Source organism: Fistularia commersonii, chromosome 4, assembly GCF_037954325.1.
Source record: "Fistularia commersonii isolate RoL2024-O1a breed Wild chromosome 4, RoL_Fcom_v1.0, whole genome shotgun sequence".
In the NCBI taxonomy this organism is placed as follows: Eukaryota; Metazoa; Chordata; class Actinopteri; order Syngnathiformes; family Fistulariidae; genus Fistularia; species Fistularia commersonii.
In genome coordinates this window covers 18,691,610-18,711,116 of record NC_141287.1, presented here as the reverse complement: position 1 = coordinate 18,711,116, position 19,507 = coordinate 18,691,610, and the positions used below count along the sequence as shown (strand labels likewise).

Sequence of the window (19,507 nt, the reverse complement as noted above, 5' to 3'; positions counted from 1 at the left end):
CCACATACAGATAAGTTTTTGTACTTTTATATATATATATATATATATACACACAGACGATACACAGACGATTTTTATATATATATATATATATATATATATATATATATATAAAATCGTCTGTGACGAACAGCACCTCAGACTAGTGTGGTCCTCTCTGGCTTGCCGTCTGTTACCATGGTGATTATGACTCCAGAGAAGGGGGTTTTAGAGATTAGTTTACCTGCTAGGCATCTCGATAGCATTCTAAAAACCGCAGGGAAGGTCTAGTCGCAGTCATGGCATCGGTTCTGGATGCTCTCTGGGAGGACAGAGATGTTAGATTCGACATAACAGCACAGTGAGTGACATAAACGAGTGTGTTTTCCCCGAGTGTAGATGCCGAGTTAGCTATGCTAGGAATGCTAACGAGCTTCTGACATGATGCTAAGCCATCAAGCATAGACGCCGAGTTAGCCATGCTAGGAATGCTAACTAGCTTCTGAGATGATGCTACGCCATCAAGTGTTTGTCCGAGATGTCTGACAAATTAACAATAAAGCTTTGGAATGCTATATTATTAAATTAATTCGTATGGCGATCACTTTTAACAGTCGTAACATTTAAATTACCCCCCCCTTGCGGGTGACGTTTTCATGATTCGAATACCTGTGTATTGGTGCAGGCAGATGAAAACGCGGCCGGGAGAAGTGCTGATAGATTGCCTGGACTCGATAGAAGATACGAAAGGAAACAACGGAGATCGAGGTTTCTACCTTCAACGCTGCAAAAAAACAAAAACAAAATCGTGGTAATTCGAGTGGTAGAAAATTCATAACTTTTAATATCTTCTTCTTCCTTTGTAGGGCGACTGTTGGTGACTAACTTGAGAATCATTTGGCATTCTTTGGCCTTGCCAAGAGTCAATCTGTGTGAGTCCAAGTGTTTGGTGTATGTATAGATATATGCTTCAAATAGCTTTTGGTATACTTGTTTTTAAAATTATAGGTTCATCGGTATACACTACTGTGTCGGCTATTTGGGGAATATTGCAGTATTTGCCAATATCATCAATTTTTTGCTTCAGATTTTGATATCTTCAATGATGATAACTGTAGAATTTACACCATCAGTGACATTTACAGTGATAAGCGATAATACCTTGAATAAGATTTGAAAGAATGCTCAAACTTGAATGGAAACGTATTTAATTGTATAACTTGATGTTGCAGTCGTACGTGTACTGCTCACTTTCATCAGCGGCCGCCAGGCTGAATAAGTTCATCTTCATGCATTTTTGTATCTTACTAATCTGCAGATAATTAAATCAAATGTTTGCTTCAATCTGTTTTAAATGTCCACAAAAAATAGTAATAACATGATTATTGGAAGATACCTATATCTTTAACTGCATGCATAAGATGATTGACAAATACTTTTCTTTTTCAGCTGTTGGTTACAACTCCATTATCAACATAACAACAAGAACAGCAAACTCAGTAAGTATAACTATATTTACTTGTGTACATCTAAAATATTATTTTGAAATGAATTATTCATGTTTCACATTCACCCAGAACCAAGCAACATCTAACATCTAAAATTTCAGGCACTTCCTAAATCAGTAAATATTTGATATACTCTTTCTATCGATACACAATCCATTCGCTATAAGCTTGAAAGAAATAAGTTTACAAAGAAGATGCACATACAAAGTCGATTTTGGTGATATTTGCTGACGTCCGACAGTTTAAGTGTGATGATGTAAGGAAAATGCATGGAAATTTCCAAATTGAATGTTCCTCTCTAGAAATTGAGAGGCCAAACTGAAGCACTCTACATCCTGACCAAATCCAACAACACAAGATTTGAGTTCATTTTCACAAATGTGGTTCCAGGAAGTCCTCGCCTCTTTACCTCTGTCATTGCTGTACACAGGTAAATTTCCAAAGCTAAAGAATGTTCACCACTGTAATTATAGTCTTAGCAGTCCTCATGTACTATAAAATAAAATATGTTTCCTTACAGGGCGTATGAGACCTCTAAAATGTATAGGGACCTGAAACTGCGAGCAGCACTTATTCAAAATAAGCAGCTGCGACTCTTGCCCCGGGAACAAGTATACGATAAAATTAATGGAGTTTGGAATTTATCCAGTGATCAGGTACTAAAATGTTTCATCAGTTCCGGTTTTACAGCCTTTATTGTCCAACATCATTTACAGTTTCCTGAAATCAATGAAGTGTGCATACTTTCTGCTGTAACTTTTTTTTTTGGGACAATAGCAGCCCTTTCATAGGCAAACAGTTCAACTATACATTTGGTATTCCTCTCAAATGTGGTGTGATTTAATATTGATGACTGACACCCTTATTCTCTTTCTGTTAGGGTAACCTTGGAACCTTCTTCATCACCAATGTAAGGATTGTGTGGCACGCAAATATGAACGAGAGCTTTAACGTCAGCATTCCTTACCTCCAAATTGTACGTACTAAACCGTGAAAACGCTCACAAACCAAGTCATTACTTTTGACCTGCTGTGTCACCCCTGTGGCAAAAGTAGCCTAATGCAAAGCTGCTAGATTCATTCTGATATTTTTTTGCTCTTTCACCATCATTTTAGAAAATATTGTCCCGAACACAGATGTACTTAAAATGTGTGCTTATCCGCTAAATTTGAATTTTCCCTCCCCAAAAGTGGTCAATCAGAATACGAGACTCCAAGTTTGGCTTGGCTCTGGTGATAGAAAGCTCTCGCCAGGTAGGTGTGTGGTGATTACATTGAGCTTGTCATCTTTGGTCGTGGTGTAATGTAATATGTATTTATAACGTAATTTATATATTCTAATATACTTTTTGTTGCTGTTTTTTTTGGCGACAGAGTGGAGGCTATGTGCTGGGGTTTAAGATCGACCCGGTGGATAAACTTCAAGATGCGCTTAAAGAAATCAATTCACTGCATAAAGTTTACTCGGCCAATCCCATCTTTGGAGTGGACTACGAAATGGAAGAAAAGGCAAGAAGTTATGCCACTTATTCTGCTTACTCATGTAGTTCTTAATCAGGAATCCTAAACATTGAAATGTTTAAAATTCTATCAGATAGAACATCTGATAGAACAAATAGAAATTCCACATGAAAATTAATGATATGATGAAACTAAAAGAAGCAAATGTATAGGGAATATACAGAGTAGATAATACACCTGGGGTTGAAAAAGGAATGAATCAGAAATTCCTATTTTTTCCATTAAACCTGGTTCTATAATATTTTCTAACTTAAAGCATTCCCAATACTCATTTTTTGATCGTATATGTTTCTGAAATACTGGACAAGTTCAAAGCTCAGATCACATTTTCATGGTGTTTTTTTCCCTAAAAACGACAGCCACAGCCGTTGGAGGAGCTGACTGTGGATCAGCCCCCGGATGATGTGGAAATTGAGCCTGATGAGCAGACAGATGCTTTCACCGTGAGTACTCCTCTGGGAGTCAGTGGTTTCTATTTCAGACTCTTAGAATAGCTGTTAGCGAATAGCCTTCAACATGGCCAACCAACATGAATTTGTGTTGCTTAGTACCCATGATGCTCATCAGACAACAATAACATTGCACTCAGTCCGCTGTGGTTATTTCTATGAAATTAATCAACCGTCTCCTGCCCACAGGCCTACTTTGCCGACGGCAACAAGGTAAAGCTTATCAACACACGTTAACTCCATGCCAAATATTCGGAAAGTATGCTGTGCCTTACAGTCTGTGGACACATACAAGGTATTTTCCATTTTCCATCCAAAGCAACAAGATCGTGAGCCAGTTTTTTCGGAGGAGCTGGGCCTCGCCATTGAAAAGCTGAAGGAGGGCTTCACCCTGCAAGGACTCTGGGAAGTTATGGGCTGAAATGGCTCGAAACATTTAAGTAATCTTAATGTAGATATGTAAATGTATACATAGATCTGGCTAAGCTGAAGAATGCATTTATTTAATATGGTTTGTATTCCAGTAATAGAAAATTATCATAAGATATCTGTTGTGTTGGGGTTTGTGTAAAATGAACTTTATCATGAATGTAACTTAAATTATAGCTTTTAAAAAAGTTATCAGAGACATTGTTCTTGATTTATTTATATCAACGCTTTTGCAGAAGTGGCAGCTCACCTATGGTATGAACAGGTTTGTTCTGTATCTAAGAGGAAAATATTAACCTTGGCTGAAAAACGAAACTGCACGCCGCGCTGAGGTATCGTAAAAATGTTCAAACAGACGAAAGAGCTTTGCAGCAGCTGTCCTCTGAGCCCGTCTGCTCGCTGAGCAGTTCCTCTTTCAGTGCGCTTACACACAAATACCCCGTCACTCTGGGAGGGACTGGTCAGTACTTCCAGTATGTTGTGAATCACCTTGCGTGTCTTTCTGCAACACAAGTTACCAAAGTTTAGGTCATGACCGCAGCGGTTTGCCGGACATCCTGTGAAGTGATGTTGAGAAGTGATCCAAAGTTGACACATTCATTGAGAAATTTAAAAAAGAATGAGAAATAAACCTCCATGGGTTTACGTCTAAATACAGATGATTTTGAAAGTAGATCAAAGTTCAAATTTGGATGTACCTTTGGTGTATTGTAAGTCGCTTTGGATAAAAGCGTCTGCCAAATGCAATGTAATGTAATGTAATGAAATGTAATATGCGCGCAATATTTTATACTCCGTGGACAAAGAGGGATGAGGGGGATCACGTCCTCTGGAGCCTTCACTTTAGGGATCCGGATGTGAAAGATCTGTGGTTCCCTTCCCTCGCACTATATGAGAATTCGTAAAATTCCAACAACGGCTGTGAACAATGAGAACCAGCCGGGTCCTAAAATGTGTGTTTTGTGTCTCTGCATTTTACCTTTTTTGTGTGAAACTACCAGTGTCGCATCTGTTACACAGGCAGGAGGAAAACTAAAGATCACAGTTTATTTCTGTGAGGTTGTCAACAATACTGTTGCTAATCACCCGTGTGACAAGGCCCCGCAGTTGTTTTTACTCTGTGACAGCTGTGCAAGTACTCCGATTTTGGCTAACCTGAATTCTTCCTGGATGGGATGGTTGGCTATATTTAGAGGGGCACAGTTATATTGACCCGGCTTCAAGCCTGACTGTTAAAGCACTCTTGTCTTCTCTAGCTCGGTCAGTTGCGCGTTACTTCCTGTGGTAACACAATGGACGCCCAAAGCCTTAAGGAAGATCTCCGTCTGTTTCAGAGCACATTGCTCCAAGATGGACTCAAAGAGCTTCTGAATGAGAATAAATTAATTGACTGTATCCTTAAAGTGGGAGACAGAAGCATCCCCTGCCACCGGCTCATCCTGGCGGCCTGCAGTCCTTATTTCCGGGAGCTCTTCTTCTCTGAGGACGGCGTGGAAATCGACAAAAAGGACGTCGTTTTGGAGAATCTGGACCCCGTAGTCATGGAATTGATCGTGAACTACATGTACTCGGCAGAAATCGACATCAACGACGACAACGTGCAGGACATCTTGGCCGTCGCCAATCGCTTCCAGATCCCCTCGGTGTTCACGGTGTGCGTGAATTTTCTCCAGAAGAAGCTCACGAAGAAAAACTGCCTGGCCATCTACAGGCTGGGACTGATGCTGAACTGTCCCAGACTGGCAGTCTCGGCTCGGGATTTCATCGCAGATCGTTTCGAGACAGTGGTCAAGGACGACGATCTCTTGGAACTCGCTCCTCACGAACTCTTCGCCATCATCGGAGCGGATGCGCTGAATGTCGAAAAAGAGGAGGTCGTGTTTGAGGTGCTGATGAAGTGGATCAGGAAGGACAAAGAGAAACGCGTGAAATCCTTAGGGGAGGCCTTTGACTGCATTCGTTTCCGCTTACTCCCGGAGAAATACTTCAAGGAAAAAGTGGAAAAAGATGACCTCATCAAGGCAGATCCGGAGGTGTTCAAAAAAGTGAAGGTCGTCAAGGAAGCCTTCGCGGGGAAGTTGCCCGAGAAGAAAAAAGGAAACGAGGAGGGCGAAGAGGCCAAACTGCCGGGTTTTCTGAACGACACCCGTCGCCTTGGCATGTACGTCAAAGATATGGTGGTGATGATCAACGACACGGCCGCCGTGGCTTACGATGGTCTGGAGAATGAGTGTTTTCTGGCCGCGATGGCGGAACAAATCCCACGGAACCATGTCAGTCTGGTGTCCAAGAAGAACAACCTCTATGTGTTGGGAGGACTGTTCGTGGACGACGACAACAAAGAAAATCCATTGCAGTGTTACTTCTACCAGGTACAAAAAACAAGCTGCTAGATTACATGTATATTATTTATTTCTGAAATAAGAGGAGTAATACCTTCTTGACCCTATCGCTGAATTCCATCCTTTTCCTACAACTTCATTTTTCATATTGACCAATATTTGCCGTGTGCCGGGCTTGGACCAACATCCAAAAAAGTGTGACGTCAATAAACGGATGCTTATAAAAGTTGGATTTTTAGTTAGAGAATAAAAATAAAAATGTGTTCACGTTGTACTCTTGGTTCCCCAAACTTTTGTCTCCCAGTTGGACAGTCTTGCCGCCGACTGGCTCGCTTTGCCCCCCATGCCTTCCCCCAGGTGTCTCTTTGCTCTCGGGGAATTTGACAAGCTCATCTTCGCCGTGGCGGGGAAAGATCTTCAGTCCAACGAGTCTCACGACACCGTTTTTTGCTACGACACCGAGTAAGCGCCGCGTTCGAAAAACTGGAATCGGGCTTTTAACAGAAAGCTCCGGGTTCACGCTCTGTTTCACATTATCCGCCCTTTCAGGAAAATGAAATGGAGCGAATCGAAAAAGCTGCCCTTGAAAATCCATGGCCACTGCGTGGTCTCCGAAAACGGGCTGGTGTACTGTATGGGAGGAAAAACAGATGAAAAGTAAGTTTCCCCCTTCCTATTCTCTTAATTCGACTAAGAGCCACGTCATGTTAAACCTTTCTGATTTTTTTTTTTTTTTTTTTTTTTGCTGGTGAAGTAAAGCCAGCAATAAGATGTTCGCGTACAACCACAAGAGATCGGAGTGGAAGGAGGTGGCTGCCATGAAAACCCCCAGATCAATGTTTGGGGCCGTCATTCACAAAGGGAGGATTATTGTTGCGGGGGGAGTCAGCGAAGAAGGCCTCACCGCCACCTGCGAAGCCTACGACTTCACAACCAACAAGTATACGCTTCTTATTTTTGCGATACGTTCAGAACTTTCTCAAATTATAAAATTCCCTACTTTTCTTGATATTGATATTCAAACACTTCCAAAATAATTCAGATTTTTTTAGAATCATTATGCATAGGAACTTATTTTATTCCCGCCAAAGTGTTTGGTTGCTATAACCTCCAAGATATAGAGAAATACACTGCTCAAAAAAAATAAAGGGAACACTTAAAAAACACATCCTAGATCTAAGTGAATGAAATATTCTTATGAAATACTTTGCTCTTTACACAGTTGAATGTGCTGACAACAAAATCCCACAAAAATGATCAATGGAAATCAATTGTATCAACCCATGGAGGTCTGGATGAGGAATCACACTCAAAATTAAAGTGTAAAAACAAACTCCAGGCTGATCCAACTTTGATGTAATGTCCTTAAAACAGGTCAAAATGAATCTGTGTTGCTTCCTGAGTGGACACTATGATTTCACAGAAGTGTGATTGACTTGGAGTTACATTGTGTTGTTCAAGTGTCCCCTTTATTTTTTTGAGCAGTATAGATTTCTTTCAACAACTTTTGGGAGCACTAATGTTAATGTTTTAATCCTGGATGAAAATAAGTTTTGCGTGGTCGGACGGCCGTGTTGCAGGTGGTCACCGTTCACAGAGTTTCCCCAGGAGAGGAGTTCAGTCAACCTGGTCAGCTGTGGAGGAACTTTGTACGCTGTGGGTGGTTTTGCTATGGTGGAGAACGAGGACAAAGAGTGCGTGCCGCAGGAAGTCATTGACATTTGGCAGTACGTGCATTTATTAATCTATATTTCTGGCTAAATAGCTTGTATATTACATGTCGTGGTTTTTGTCAACCTTGCATGTTGTCCCTTCACTTCCAGGTATGAGGATGACAAGAAAGAGTGGACTGGGATAATAAGGGAGATGCGCTATGCAGCCGGAGCCTCCTGCGCCTCCATGCGCCTGAACGCAGCACGGATGCCCAAACTGTGACCAACTACAACAAAACAAAAAAAAAAAAAACCTTGTGCGGCTTCCTGCTGCAGATCGGGAACATCATGTGACGTTTTAATCTGGACGACTTTATAAACTGCAATTTGCATTCAATTTGCTTTTTTCTTACGAGTCTCCGATGTTGAAAATGTAACGCACTTGTCCTCTTTAATGTGTTCTGTGATCGCGACCGAAGCTTTCTTATATTATTTTGGATGTAAAAAAAAAAACAAAAAACAACTTGTAAATGGTATCTTCACTTTAGTATTAAAATATTACCCCACTACACACATACAGGGCCTTTTGTGCGTCTTGAGGCAGAACTTAAAGTGCAGAAAAAAAAAAAAAAGAACTACAATATACACATTTCACATTTAATTCAACATAAGCACAAGATAGAAACGCTTTTTTTTTTTTCTTTTTTACAAAAACTGTCATTTAATATAAAGTACATAACAGACAATCGGACTTCGCATGATTAATCCTAAGGAGCACTTGTTGAGAGATAATTTACTTTTCAGTAAGTTTGCGTTGAATTCATAAAAACAAAGTCTCAGGCTTCAGCGTTGAGTGTAACGTTTCTATTTCGTTTCAGGGAGAAAGCTCTTGAAATATTTTCTTTCTCAGATACTCCTTCCACGCTGCCTGTGTGGAAAGTTCCATAGAGTTCCATTCGAAGTGAGGGACCTATTAGACACAGACGCAAAGAATTTCAGCATTTTGGATTTGTTTTCCTCGAATTCTCTATCGTTGCAAAGATCGCTGCCGCGTCGAGAGGACGCGCTCCCTCACCTGGACGACGCGGTATCCCAGAATCTCGAGGTGTCTTTTTCTCATCTGGGCTTCGCCTTTAACGTGGGGGGAGTTTTTGCAAAACGATTTTGCATCGAGGAATTCCACGGCGATGCTGTTTGACAAAGAAGAACCGGTGTTTCGGGACGGTTTCTTTCACGTTTACAACCGGGTTATATGTGTGTGTGTGTGTGTGTGTGTCCTTACCGTTGCGCTCCGGGATGAAGCTCATTCTCGGCGGTCTCGAGCGAACTGGCTCCCCAGCGGAGCGTCCCTCCGTCAGGGATCTGCAGAGCGCTCGGCTCGCTGTAAGGCATCGGCTGGAGGCGCTTGTCCAGTGTGCATTCAAAATCTACGGACAAAAAAAACATTTATAATCAAGATGATGGAATGACAAAGAATTGGTAGGCTACCTCGAGAACAGGGGTGGGTAATTATTTTGGCCGGTGAGACACATTTCTTATTTAATTTTTTATGATGAAAATCATAAAGTGATAAGACCTTATGCTCCCGGCAGAGAGCTGCGTTCCCCTAATACAAACCTACTAGCAGTACCTTTTGCTCGCTCTAAGCGATCTCAAGCAAAACTGTTCTAAGTTCTCCTACCTCAGTGGTGGAACAAACTTCCAGAAGCAACAAGACTAGCATCATCTCTCTCAACCTTCAAGAAACAGGTAAAAACTGTTCTCTTTCAGGACTTTTTACTGCGCTGATGCCCCAGATCAGGTTAGGCAGCAAGTTAGGCTATGCAGTGTGTGTGTGTGTGTGTGTACATTTGTGTATGTCTTGTCAAAAAAAAAAAAAAAAACTCACTAACCCAAGCTTACTGTTCTGTATATTTCCTGTGCATCGTGTATTTGCAAGTGCATTTGCAATCCCTATGTCCTCTATTGTAAGTCGCTTTGGATAAAAGCGTCTGCTAAATGTAATGTAATAAAGTGAAATGAAAATTGCAATTTGAATATTTACATATTTGGGCATTTTATTTCTATTTTTTTTCATTTCAGTATTGATAGAAAATACTTAATTAAAATATTCAAAGAAAATAGTTAAAAAAGAAAAGTGGGGCGGATATGACCCTGCACTAGAATAAAAGATTTTGATGTTTGCACGAGGATGGCTCGCGCCGCCGTTTCTATGTGCAGGCTCTTTATTTTCTTGTTTGAAAAATGAGTGACAAAAAGTGACAAGAATGCTATTTGTAACTTGAACTTACTGACCTACGGTGTAAAAATACGGAGTGACGACTGCAACCCGCACGTAGTTTATACCACCGAGAACCTCCCCCAGCATTTTATGGATCTGCTGCTGCACTGGGGTGATAGAACCATTTCCTGGAAAAGAAAAAACATAAGATTAAACAACCACTTTATAAATCACAATTAAAAGGGAGGCCATGCAGTAAAATTGCCTGAATTAAATTAAATAAAAAATGCAAAGAACGGGATACAAGTGACATCAGTAGAACGTCTGAATATTTGCGGTTTAAAAATCACACAGGAAATCCATGAGTCGGACGTGTCTTTTCGCTGAATGAATAAAAAAATCAAAAGGACACTAATGGATCCAAGGACTGTATTTAAATGTCATTTGAGAAGAAAACGTTTTTTCACAAGAACTTCAGAAACGATTGATTCATAATAGTTAGTGTTTCTTCTTCTTAGTAAGGATCAATTATTTACTTAAATTAGTTGGAAGGATATTTTACCAGAGTCACATCTAGTAATTCTTCTCCTAGTCAATATTAAATGTTTTTGATATTATTACAAGTCTGTCAGTCTTTACAGTGATGAAACACAATCAACAGAAAAGAGGTTTGAAAAAAAAATACTGCACCAAAAGTGCTCCAAAAATGAAGATAATTTATTTTACATTTACAAAAAACATAGGCTCTTCCTCAGATGCGTACCATGTCAACACATACCTGTGGAACAGGCTCTGAGGAAGAGTCTATTTTTGCTTGAAACATCATGCTAGAATACATTTTGTGTATCTTATGTAAAATTAATTTATTTTGCAGCACTTTTGGTTTGCATTTTTTTTTTCCATTTATTTATTTTTTCAAAATTCTGTCAACTTTTTTGATCCAGAACCCATCCCTAACTGGGCAGCAGATGTACATGTTTTTTTTTTTTTTCCTTTTTCTAGCTCTTTGACAAAACCCAATCAACAAACAATAGATGAGCGCCAAAAAACTAGAAACAGAAAAACTTTTCAAAGTCTCCTAACGTATGAGTAGCTTAATCCGTCTCCCTGATGTGTGTTGTCGTATTCTCTGCCGTTTTTGTCGGTCTCTTTTGCAGTTCATCTGAAGCCAGAATTTCCTTGCATGCATTGCCTTAATCACATATTATGTGTTAAATATTATGACAGCGTTTTTGTTTTTTTTTTACACTCTTCAATCTTGAAGAGCCCCCGCTCCGCTCCAATCTCCGTATAATGTCTTTACCTTTCTTTTGCAGGTGATGGCAGTAGCGCTCGTGAAACCACGGGACCTGGAATTCGGGACACTCGAGACACACGGCCCGGTTCAGTTCCATGAGGCGCAGTCGGGTTCGCATGTTGAGGGCGTTGGGCAGCACTGGGGAGATACGAGTTTGTTTCGTCATCACGATGCGCGAACGGCGTAAAAGTAACGACGTCCCGCTTTTTTTTCCGGACGTACTTTCCAGCTGGCCGTCCAGTTTCCCCAGAAAATCGATGTTGAAGATTTCTCTGATGAGCTCCTCTGGGAAACGGTCAGCCATGGCCAGGGAGTAAGCCAGGAGGACGAGGAGATGCGGGTCGAAGGAGCCTACGGACACGGAGAAAGGCGTGAGAGTCAAGTCGAGACGAAGAGGACGGGGACTGAAACGCCTACTTACTTATATGCGGAGTAAAGCGGCGTATACAAACGTCGTACAACGCGTCTGCGCAGACGGGATCGTAATTCAGCACCGTGAAGGGGAGGAGGGTGGCGTACGTCGCTGAATGATGAATCTTAAAAGTGCAAGAAGAGAAATGCACTTAGTATCCTTTGCATTTTTCACTGAAAATGTTGTAACGGTGTAAAAGATTGTGGGAGATCTATTTGCACCAAGGAAATGGAAGATAAATAGGATTTTCTTGTGTAAAATGACACAAAGTAAAAGTAAGCATTTGCTTTTTTTTTTTTTTTTTGCTACCCTAAACAAATCTCTAGAACACAAATTCTCAGTGGAAAAATGTTATTCTGTGTTTATACGTTTTTTTAAAAAAAACATGCAAGTGACTATAGAAATGTTGGCCCGGTTGTTATAATACATGATAATATATATCATATATTATATATCATATGTATCAATTATATCATATTATATAATACACTGCTCAAAACAATTAAGGGAACACTTAAATAGCTCATCCTAGATCTGAATGAATGAAATAATCTTGTTAAATACTTTGTTCTTTACATAGTTGAATGTGTTGACAACAAAATCACACTAAAATGATCAATGGAAATCAAATGTTCAGTCAAATGTTCAGTTCCATCGACAACTGCTCTACCTCATGCGCTAACTGTTCCCTTTATTTGTTTGAGCAGTATATAATAACATAGGTAATCACTATAATTATTTGTAACGGTTTGACTTATTGGTTAATTCTAGGCTCCGATGCTGGTTAGTTTTTGGGTGATTTTTTTTTTTTTGTGTGTGTTTTCTTGTAATTTTTCTCGATATTTCCAACTGACTGTGTCTTCAGTAAAAGATTAACCGTCTTCCGGACAAACAGAGATGTGCAGCCGGGTGAACTGAGCGAGCCGCACCCAGATACCTCCCAATCGGTCTCGCAAATTGCGCAGGACTTCCAACGGGATTATAATAAGAGGGCATTCCTTTTCATTTTGCGACCATGGCAGTTTCTCCGTTCGCCGATGAGACTTTTTCGTATAATAAGCAACACAAGGTGCGCTCAGCAAACATCGGCGATCACGGCTAAATAAGCAACCGCCATCTGTTGGGCTAATTACGGCCATGTGGAAAACATATGGTCATTGCCCTCGACCGGATAGCTCGGATTAGCAATTATCAGTGACACGTGTGGAATGGGTTTTTAAAATATGCAGTCATACATGTGTTCTAGCAGCACCTGAAAGCCACTGTAGGATCTCATTGCAAGCTTGGAGAAGAGAGGGGATTTATCTGCTTGTAATTTGCGATGTCGCCACTAGGTGTCACTAAATCGTAAAAACGGCCCTCCAATAACCTTGTCAATGTCTTTAATAGCCACGCTGGCTATTCGGTCCATCAGGGGAGGGCAGAGGTGATTGATCCTGGTTAGGAAAAGGGCCAGATCCGGCACGTTTGAGTAGTTGATCTGGTCCGCCATCCTCCGCAGGGTGACCATCGTCTCCTCCAGCAGCATTTCCTCGAACCACTCCCCGGAGATGTACTTGAGCTCCTCGAGCGTCAGGTCGAGCCGGTCGGCCTTCTGAAGCCTCTCGTGGCCGCACTGGTTCAGGGATTTGAGCAGACCGACGTACTTGCTGGGGGCGTTGTGACGGTAGGAGGGGTCGTTGCGCGCCCACTTGGCGACGGCCAGCGAAATGGTGCTCAGGTCGTTGAGGTTGCACTGGGTGACGACCGATTCCACCCGTTGGATCACGCCGTCCTCCAGCCGCGGGCACGGCAGCAGGGACAGGACGCGGGTCAGCATGGTCACTTCATAGGGAAAGACGCTGTTCTGTAAAAAACTAAAAGACAATACTATTCATTTCAACATTCAAAAGCAAAAAAATATATATATTATTTGTTCACAATAAGTCTTACTTGACCAAAATGTTTCTGAGCTTGGTGAAGAGTTCGGGGTTCTGATAGTGCAACAGAAAAAGGGCTTGTGTGATTCTGGCAACCTCCACTGGTTTGTAGACATGGAGGTTCCTTTGGATCACCGATGCAATTCTGAAAAACAATCAGGTAAAAACTACCAATCTTGGAACATGTTCGGCAGAACCTAGGATTAAAAAAACGCCCCTACTCACGAACGGATCGGCCCGCGAACAGAGTTTCTGATCGAATCTTCAATCGAACCGCGAACAACCGTCAGTGCGTAAACTCACGCACTCGTGAGCTTTCCACATTGTGGAGTTGTAGCGTAGCGACACTCGTGCGTTGGTTACATCGTTCATCATCGTGTTCTTCTGTTATAATATCCTTTTTGTGCTGTTTTTCAGTTAGCTAGCCCTTGTTATGGCTCCTAAATTAGTTAATAGTGCTAGTGGTAATGGTGGTAAGAAATTAAGCCTTACAGTAGATTTGAGGAAGGAACCTGAGAGCGGTGTTTATGTTACAGATCTCGCTGAGCACTACGATATGGCTAAATCAACCACGACACACACACACACACACACACACGTATGTACATACATATAAATCATAAAGGATAAATCATTATTATTACATTTGCATACATATGTTTAAGAATAAGAATGATAAGAATAAGAATAAGAACAACTGTATTTATCCCGAAGGAAATTGTTGTGCCAGAGTTTCAAGCAAAACATAACAATAATAAATAATAGTAGGAAATTGTATAAACAGTAAAAAAAAAAAAAAAAAAAGGGGGGGGAGAATAAGAAATACAAATAAAACTATAAAGTGTCAAAGTCAAGGCTATGAAGTGTTTTAAGGTCTTAAGTACATACATGTTCACACACCACACACACACATATAGATACATATACACATACACATACACACACATATATATATATATATATATATATACACAAGTAAAGATAATGATATATACACATGGTTTTTTGTTGTTTTTTTTATTCTAATTTTATTGTTTGATGCTGCTACCCCATATGCCCCCGAATTGCCCCTCGGGGACAAATAAAATTATTTTTGATTCTATATTCTGATTCTATAATGTATCCTTTATAAAGAGAGGAGAAGAGAACAAGCACCAGGAACACAGCAATAATTCAGGTCAACTTAAATTCCTTTCTTTGTTGTTTCACAAATAAACCCATAAAAAAAAGTTACAATAATGTACAGTATGTTTTTTAGGAGAGCGGATCAACTGGATTTACATTGATTTCAATGAGACAAATTGATCCGGTTCGCAAACAGAGTCAAAGAACGAATTAAAATCGTCAGCTGAGGTTCTAGTGTATGTTTTGACTATGCTTTTTTCGATCGCTCGAAATAAAAAGTGTGTTAATACTCAGAGAGGTTGCAGTACTGCAAAGTACAACTTGGGCATTCCATAATTGAATATAACAGGATGCGGTTATTGTATTAAAATGCACAGGAACGAAACAGAAATGACGCTTCAGTACGGCGACGTAAACTCACTTGGTCATCAAGCTGAGGTTCCTGCTCTGAATCTCTTCGAGGGCTTCGGCCACAGCCAGGGCCTGCTGCGCGTTCAGCTCATCGGCCAACAGCAGGGCCGTGTTCTCCAGTCTAAAAAAAAAAAAAAAAAAGGGAAAAAAAAAAAAAAATGAAAGACTAAACCTCGCCGCGCAAATTTCGATTTCCGATCCTGTGTGTCCGACTTACCCGTCTCTGGTCTCTGGACTGGCTATGGGAGCCAGAGCCACGAACAGTTTGGTGAAGGAGAAAGGGTCGGTGCTTGAGTCAATCAGCTCCGTTAGCCGTAGTTTAACAGCCAGCCTGAAGTCGCTGTTGTTAAACTGCAGGGACTGATAAAGCCCGATGACGATGCCTATGTTTTCCGCGTCCAGCCTCGGGATGTTGTGCAACAGGATCTGGTTGCACTTCTCCAGCAGAGGGCGGTGGCTGTATTTGATGTTGCGCAGGAACTGCACCACCCTACGAGCGCTGTTGTAATTGGAGGGATCCATGGTGTCCAGGAGGTGGTCGGCCCTGGCGACGAGGGCGTCCCGGAGACGCGGGGATACCAGGGATGAAATGCTGATCAGTAATGTAGTCAAGATCCTGGAAAGACAGGGGCTCCGTTCGGGTTAAAATACACAACCGCTTCCACTTGAATGATAAATACCGAAATCAAAAAAGGGGCCAAACCTGACCTGGCATCGTCGATGGACGATAACTTCTGATCCACAAGGCTGGCGATGCGGCCCATCAGAGGACTGTTTTGAAGATGCTGATCGGTTAAACAGATGGCAAACTTGGATAGAGATACCAATGGGAGTCTGAGGGGAAATTGTCGGGAATACTTGGTTTTAAAATTGTTAACTTCTGTGAACAGGAAACGGAAAGCCGGTTTTGTCATTGATTTATCGCGCGACTCAACATGCACTTAAATGGTTCTTACAGTGTAACACATTTGTGTTTATCTCCCTATTTTTGTCTTCCAAATTAATTTGTTCCTTCATTTTCTATTTCACTTGGAGTAAATCCAGAATACAGACATTAAGTGCAGACTGAAAACTCACAATCGGAGGGAAATTTTAGGAGATTTACAGGAGTCACAGCGCGCTCCTGTCATCTTGGTCATAATGTGGTAATCTGAGCTTTTTAAATCTCTTGGGCTTACGATATTATCTCAAGTCTTTCGGTCTTTAAGGAGTCGTAACACAATCAACAACCAATAGATGAGCTCTGGTAGAACGAAACCTGGTTGACAAATAATCACCAGAACGGTTTTGGCGGAAGGGGCAGCACTTGTTGGCGGTACGGATGAAAGGGAACGGCGAAGGACGTCCCGATCGGCACAGATTATCCAGAAAGAAGAGCGGATGGTACGATGTCAACTCTCGGATCGAGCGGATAAGGAAAAGCGATGGACTGAAATAGCAGAGGCTCTGCAAAATACCTCTTGAAAATATTGCATGGTGGAAAAAAAAAATGCTGAAAGAATCTAGTTGTAGTCTTGTAACTAGTCACCCTGTATTCCCAGTCTTTGTAAAATCTCAGTCTATGAGAGACTAGGCAGTGGCTAAAAACTTGTTTTTATGTTTGACTAGGTGTGAGATGATCATTTCCCATGAGTCTTTTCCAAATGTTTTCAAAGTACAAGGGTCGCTTTAGCTTTGCTGTGAATGCTAGAGTATAAACCCATCATGTTTGTTGTTAAGTCCTGTAAAAAGGCTGAATTATCTATGAATGTAAGGAGTCCCTCATACCTGTCCACCCTCTGCCAGGCTTCAGAAACCAACTGCTGGACAAGAGAGTCGTGTGGATCCACACTCAGCCTGTAAGACAAAAAAAAGCACATCATCTGTATTTGTTTGGATTTCAAATTCACCATTTCAACAGGCCGACAGTTCACGTTTCTTAAAAATCACCTGAGGAATCTGTAGAGCATGTCAACCAAAACAAAGTCATCCATGAGAGCGATTTTATTCTCAGCCAGGACCCGGAGGGTCAGGAACTGGGGGTGACTCTTGATGAGCTCTACGGTTCTGAGCAACTGCGGCTTCTCTTTCTGAAACTGCCAGAGCATCATCACAGCAAAGCTGACATGGTCCACACTGAGCTTGGCCTTGTTCTTCCCCACCACGTCAAACACTTGCTCTTCGGCAGAGCAAACCCGCAGCTGCTCCAGGACCAGATCTCTGTTCACCGGGACTCCATGAAGGAGCCTTCGCAGGCAGGAACCTGCAGCCCTGAGACGTATCATCTCCTCAAATGCAAGCTTGGACTTGTTTCCTCATTGGACCAACATGATGTTCACCTCAATGTCAAACTGACGTACAGGCATCCCGTCCACAATCTGGAAGACTAGGATGAGCCTTAAAATGAAGAGAATAGGCAGAATAAGGCCTCATAATCAAAAGCGTCAGGCCAGACACCCTGGATCTGGATCAACGGTCTGGTTCAGAATCCAGACCCGTTGGGATTCTTGTGCTCCCCTGAAGTTTGGTTTGATAACGGGTGACAGTAACACACGTGGATGCAAAAAAAATAAATAAATCACCAAAAATAACGGACGATCGCAAATCCTCCTTTTCGGCCGAACTTTTAGTTAAAAATGACTGTTTACAGATTTGTTAAATGTGCGTTTGCGTTTTAATTTAGTTGAGCTAAAGTCAAAATCACCTAGCATGTGCTACATTGTGTCACTTCCGTACCCGGTGACGCAGTAGCTTCCGGGTTATTGATGCCCGTAGTTTTGTCTTACAGGCGAAGGCACCAGCTCCAAATTCAGTTTATTTATTCAATTTAAGATATCAATTTAAGAAAAATGACAACAGTGGTATGCATTAAAATGTATTTGCATTGACATTCAAGCAACAATGTAATATTTTAGTCATCATTAAGATTAAAAGAGATTTACAAGTCACAACAACATTAAACGTATAAACCTTTGTATTGTCTTGCGGGTCAAAAGTGACCCACTACCATGTTTAGCTGTAGAAAAAACACCTTAACCTATTTTTTTCCAGCTTGAAATTTTATGACTTTTCCTAAAGAGACCCCATAATAAGAAAAAGTGATACTCCTTTTTTGTTTATGTTTCCATGTGGGCTGTACACCAGTAGGGTACAAAGATTGTCTTATGGGTAATTTTTGACCCTTAACACAATGTTAAGATCGCACGAGGGTTAAAACATATTCAAAATGCTGTTATAGATTAAACAATTAAAGGAATGATTTTAAGTCAGATAGTTTGAAAGTTTTCTTCTTTTTTTTAAAGGTAGATATAGTTAAACTGTGAGGTTTTTTTTCTCTTAGAATCACACATTCTGTGTGATCAGAGATGTTCTAAGGCGGGGTGATGGCAAAAAAAAAAATCAAAATCTTCACTTCGACGTTGTCGATTTTGTAACATTTAGTCCGTTCGACTATCACGATATTGTTGAATTCGATCGGTTATAATTAGCAATTTCGATACAAAAAACGTGGTATCGACGTCATGTCTGGACGTAACTCGCAGACGCATCGATAATATCCTATAATAATCCCCTTCCTTGCAAATTTACCTTGCAACTTTGATTCCTTAAATAGTTTTATATGCACCATTAATTTCCACACAATGGTTTCGATCGCACTGACTTGTCATTAGATTCAAGCAAAACAGTTTAGCCGTGAAGCGGTTCTGATGCTATTATACCGTCTTCCTGTTTAAAACATTTTTTTGAACATAAATAGTACAAATAAACTTGACAAGGTAGAACTGAATGTCAATGAAACCACCGGGGATGAGGAAGCGAAGGACATAAGGACATTCGTTCTGTAATTAGAAGTTAACAGTGTTAACGGTTTGTGAGAAATGTACAATGCTATATGAAAAAGAAAGTAAAAGAAAATGATCAAATAAATAGATAGACAAATAAAATTAAAAAGACAGGGGAAAAAAACTTGCAAGGGGAATATAACATGTATTTAACTTGGTGGTTCACAAGGAATCTTAGACATCAAACTGTATATTTTTTGGTTTTAAGATTTTTCCATAAGTTTTAAGGATTTTTTTTAATATAATTCAAAATCGTTTATAAAGAACGTAAAATTTGGGGAACATTATTGCATTCGTTTTTTGTGAATGAAGAACTTGGCCAGGCCTAAAATAACGTTGACACATAGTTCATCTCTCTTTTTTTTTTCCCATTTATTTATTTATTTGTTTGTTTGTTTTGTTTTTATTAACAAATATATATA

At 40.7% G+C, this 19,507-nt stretch overlaps 3 protein-coding genes across 4 annotated transcripts; 2 read left to right on the top strand and 1 right to left on the bottom strand.

Moving 5' to 3' along the window:
• The first annotated feature begins 186 nt into the window (after positions 1-186).
• Positions 187-4,075, top strand: bbs5 (Bardet-Biedl syndrome 5). Its single transcript, XM_086145788.1, has 12 exons — positions 187-340; positions 665-747; positions 846-911; positions 1,429-1,478; positions 1,790-1,917; positions 2,008-2,143; positions 2,368-2,463; positions 2,678-2,740; positions 2,861-2,995; positions 3,367-3,450; positions 3,646-3,669; positions 3,776-4,075. The coding sequence occupies exons 1-12, from the start codon at positions 279-281 to the stop codon at positions 3,875-3,877; spliced, it is 1,029 nt and encodes a 342-aa protein (XP_086001914.1). The 5' UTR covers positions 187-278; the 3' UTR covers positions 3,878-4,075.
• A 1,030-nt stretch (positions 4,076-5,105) lies between these two features.
• klhl41a (kelch-like family member 41a) lies at positions 5,106-9,916 on the top strand. Its single transcript, XM_086145787.1, has 6 exons — positions 5,106-6,257; positions 6,532-6,689; positions 6,777-6,884; positions 6,982-7,167; positions 7,808-7,954; positions 8,051-9,916. The coding sequence occupies exons 1-6, from the start codon at positions 5,178-5,180 to the stop codon at positions 8,160-8,162; spliced, it is 1,791 nt and encodes a 596-aa protein (XP_086001913.1). The 5' UTR covers positions 5,106-5,177; the 3' UTR covers positions 8,163-9,916.
• On the bottom strand, positions 6,935-17,970 carry fastkd1 (FAST kinase domains 1). 2 transcript variants are annotated; one of them, XM_086145785.1, is made up of 14 exons: positions 17,194-17,970; positions 17,032-17,100; positions 15,973-16,098; positions 15,482-15,880; positions 15,275-15,385; positions 13,742-13,873; positions 13,179-13,665; positions 11,819-11,933; positions 11,620-11,748; positions 11,404-11,535; positions 10,175-10,288; positions 9,162-9,306; positions 8,955-9,069; positions 6,935-8,849 (listed from the first exon to the last, which is right to left on the bottom strand). In XM_086145785.1, exons 1-14 carry the CDS (start codon positions 17,526-17,528, stop codon positions 8,754-8,756), a joined length of 2,505 nt encoding a protein of 834 aa, XP_086001911.1. In that variant the 5' UTR covers positions 17,529-17,970; the 3' UTR covers positions 6,935-8,753. The 2 variants fall into 2 exon arrangements, with proteins under 2 accessions (XP_086001911.1, XP_086001912.1); XM_086145786.1 differs by lacking the exon at positions 17,194-17,970 and having other exon boundaries at positions 15,973-16,049; positions 17,032-17,091.
• Between the last annotated feature and the right edge of the window lie 1,537 nt (positions 17,971-19,507).